We start from the raw sequence: 2,137 nt of genomic DNA, 5'->3' as shown, positions 1-2,137 counted from the left end.
ATACTACCAGCTCCTTGTTGAGAAAGATAATGTAGCTCTTGAGCGATTAAGCTATTTAGTTGATAAAACTGCGGGGCAGCGCTAAAAAGTTTGTGGGGGTTTGTCCTGGTATAATTCACATTCCAGGGCCTAAATATCACGTTATTGGGGTCGCTTCAACCTGCTGACATAAAAAACAACCGGCGGCAATAGTGGATTTGGCAACACTGGTCCGCAAACTACGTTTCATATAACTCCTCCCCGAACTTCCCGCTGCCCTGTATCTTGGTCTCTCATTAGCTGTAGGTCATCTGTGATGTGTTTTTCAGTCAGAAATCATTGCACACAGCTTGATTGTGAATCGCCGACAGCTCCAGATATTTAGCATGCCAAATATTTCACGGGCGTCGGCGATTCCCTCAGATCGCGTCTTTGATAATTCACACTGCGTGATTGTCACTCGCGTGAACGAGCACCGATTTGCCTCCGATTTCGGGCATTTGTCTGCGATTTCGCAAAACCTGTCGGCGAGTGAAAAATCGTGCTAAAATCGTGCAGTGTGAACTCGGCATTACTGTCATCACTGACATTTGCATCGTTGAGGGTTTTATTTTTTTATTTTTTTATTGTTTCCTAATTGTTGTCCCTTCACTAGATGAGGGTCCAGAACTACCCACAAAACAGAATGAAGAGTTCCGGCCGTTCATCAGGAGGTTGCCAGAATTCAAATTCTGGTGAGTTGGCACATTGTGGATTGTAAAGGTATCATTCTCCCAGAAATGAAAATTCTGCCATCATTTACTCACTTTCGAGTTGTTCCAAACCTGTATGAGTTTCTTTCTTCTGCTGAACACAAGAGGAATGTGAGTAGCCGAACAATTGCTAGTAGCCATTGGAAAAAAAAATACTATGGAAGTCAATGGCTACCAGCAACAGTTTGGTTGCCAACATTCTTAAAATATCTTTGTGTTTGTAAGAAGAAAGGGTTACGCTTTATTTTAAGGTGTCCTTGTTACAGTGTAATTATACATTTAAGTACTGAGTAATATTAATTAACTACATGTACTTACTATATGGTTAGGGTTAGGATTAGGGTTTGAGTTACTTGCATGTAATTATGCATAATTAATTGTTATTATAATAGTAAGTACATGTAACGTGTAACAAGGAAACTTAAAATAAAGAAATTCATACAGGTGGGGAAGAACATGAGGGTAAGTAAACAATGACAAAATTAAATTTTTGCGTAAACTGTCCCTTTAAGATCTCATGAAATAGCTTGATGAGTTCAGTTTTCTTTAGGGCCTGTTTACACCTGGTCACTTTATGCGTATTTCTCTGATAGCTATCTGATTTGTTAAAACGGTTTTATTTACACTTGGCCACATAAATGTGTCTCCACAAAATGGATATAAATCCGATATCCGATTCCCGCGCTTTATGCAATTAAAAATGGGTTAGTTCACCCAAAAATGAAATTTCTGTCATTAATTACTCACCCTCATGTCGTTCTAAACCCGTAAGACGCTAAACTCACAGCACATTCAATAACGGAGTTCACTGCATTCACTGTGAACGGAGCCGCTCGGAGACGCGGAAAACACCGGATCACGAGCCGATCGCGTACGCTGCGCAATACGCGCGCTTCACTTTGAAACAAGCAGCGTGGGCCGCCACAGTCTAGTTAATGAATGGGAAACACTGCGCGTGGCACAGCTGACACAGAATAGCATATGCTGTTTACATCCAGCTGATATTCTCCAAAATGGCACTACGGTGACGCGGAGGAGACGAATTGTTGAATAAAGTCGTTATTTTTGTTTTCTTTGCATACAAAAAGTATTCTCGTAGCAGTTTGTGCTGGGATTCTTAGTTCAGGCAAAATAAAAGTCCCACACTAATCAGCCAAACAGAGGAACTTATCAGCAAATCCAATAATAAATCATCCATTGTAGCTATCATTACTTTTTTTGATGTTCACATTACATGTATGCAGAGGCGGACCGTAACTAAGTACATTTACTTGAGTATTGTACTTAAGTACACTTTTTGAGTATCGGTACTTTACTTGAGTATTATTTTTTCTGGGAACTTATTACTTTAACTTCACTACATTTGAAATACAAATATTGTACTTTTCACTCCACTACATTTCTAT

General features: G+C 39.7%; 1 protein-coding gene across 4 annotated transcripts in view; it reads left to right on the top strand.

Annotated features, from left to right (window-relative positions):
• Positions 1 to 2,137, top strand: part of LOC107710784 (protein RER1-like) — an 8,324-nt gene that overhangs the window by 3,926 nt on the left and 2,261 nt on the right. For all 4 annotated transcript variants that reach the window (XM_016515633.1, XM_016515632.1, XM_016515630.1 and 1 more), the window contains exon 5: positions 635 to 713. In XM_016515633.1, coding sequence (XP_016371119.1) covers positions 635 to 713 — 79 coding nt within the window. The remainder of the gene's footprint in view (positions 1 to 634; positions 714 to 2,137) is intronic.

This window comes from Sinocyclocheilus rhinocerous, unplaced genomic scaffold, assembly GCF_001515625.1.
Source record: "Sinocyclocheilus rhinocerous isolate Xijiao unplaced genomic scaffold, SAMN03320098_v1.1 scaffold1048, whole genome shotgun sequence".
Taxonomy (NCBI): Eukaryota; Metazoa; Chordata; class Actinopteri; order Cypriniformes; family Cyprinidae; genus Sinocyclocheilus; species Sinocyclocheilus rhinocerous.
The sequence above is the reverse complement of the archived record's forward strand: the minus strand, read 5'-3'. Positions and strand labels throughout refer to the sequence as shown.